At 41.3% G+C, this 1,264-nt stretch overlaps 1 protein-coding gene across 1 annotated transcript in view; it reads right to left on the bottom strand.

Annotated features, from left to right (window-relative positions):
• Positions 1-1,264, bottom strand: part of LOC107577597 (ubiquitin carboxyl-terminal hydrolase 16-like) — a gene marked incomplete at its 5' end in the record, with an annotated part of 9,357 nt that overhangs the window by 1,121 nt on the left and 6,972 nt on the right. Inside the window, one exon of the mRNA XM_016263655.1 lies at positions 542-1,196. Within this exon, the coding sequence (XP_016119141.1) occupies positions 542-1,196 (655 nt within the window). The remainder of the gene's footprint in view (positions 1-541; positions 1,197-1,264) is intronic.

The following is a 1,264-nucleotide window of genomic DNA, read 5'->3' as shown; positions in this document are numbered from 1 at the left end:
TCGCAAAATGAGATGTTAGAAAATAGCTCAAACATTTATACTGCAAAATATTTAAATTCGCAAAAACATTGCCGTCAAAAGCTCAAGGGTTTGAACATTTGAAAGGGAAGAATACATATTTCTATTGTAACTTGTAGTGTTAGTTGTCTCTTCTATCTAGAGATCGAACCAAAAAAAAATGTAAAAGTTACTGTTTCCATTAGTAACAGAGTTTATGTTCTTTTTGTCTCAGCAGTGGATATATGTAGAAATCATAATATATGACAAAATAATCACAATAAGTCATGCAGCCCCACTGTAGAATAAAAGGGGGAAAAAACTGTGATATGTGTGTTCATTTGAATGTCATACAACCATTAACCAATATCATTAACAATACCAGTATTGTTAAATTATAGAAATACTAAGTAACTTAAAATTTCAGGGGATAAATATGTTCTAAGTGACAAAAAGTTTCTGAACCCTAAACTGGGCTGAGTTTAAAACAGAGACAAGAGGGAGCTAAAACAGCTGTTACTAGGGTAATAGTTGAGCACGGTACCGTCTGCGGCTTTATGTCCAGACTGGCGTTTTGTGCAGGTGACACACATCAGTCTGTTGTTCTCTGTGAGATGTTCCACCTCAGTGAACTGATACAGGCAGGACTCCACCGAACACTCCTGCTTCTCTGGCGCCGCCCTGCTGGCCAGTGATTGAAAGGCCAGCTCTGGGTCCTGATTCACCACTGTGTATTCTTTAGCATCACCCGAGGCCTCATCTCCATTCTCCATCTCATCTTCTGAAGCTGTTTTTAGTGACACAGCATTCAGTTCTTCTACTAACTGATCCTCTTCATCACAAAGCTGGTGAGCACAGTCCTCTTTCTCAATTGCATTCACATCTTCTATTTCTTCTCCCTCCACAGACACATCTTCAGTGGTCTGGTCTTCAGATAAGGCAGTGAAGCGGTTGTTGACAGAAGTAGCATGCTCTTGCTCGGGTTCCTCGTCGTCTTCATCCTCATTTTGTGAGCATGCAGGAGGTTTCTCAAGGCTCAAATGCTCCTGGATGTTTTCACCTGATTCTGCATCAACGCTGCCATTTACTGATACACTCTGATTGGAGGCGTCTGCTGGATCGGTGCTGCTAGCTGTGCTCTGATTGGTCAGAGAGTCCAGAGCGACTTTACTGCCCAGTTTCTGCTGACGTCTCTGACCCTATGGACACAAAAGTCAATAATAAGCATATACAGTGGGGAAAAAAAGTATTTAGTCAGCCACCAATT

The sequence above is a fragment of the Sinocyclocheilus grahami genome, unplaced genomic scaffold (assembly GCF_001515645.1).
Source record: "Sinocyclocheilus grahami isolate Dianchi unplaced genomic scaffold, SAMN03320097.WGS_v1.1 scaffold6526.1, whole genome shotgun sequence".
Lineage (NCBI taxonomy): Eukaryota > Metazoa > Chordata > Actinopteri > Cypriniformes > Cyprinidae > Sinocyclocheilus > Sinocyclocheilus grahami.
The sequence above is the reverse complement of the archived record's forward strand: the minus strand, read 5'-3'. Positions and strand labels throughout refer to the sequence as shown.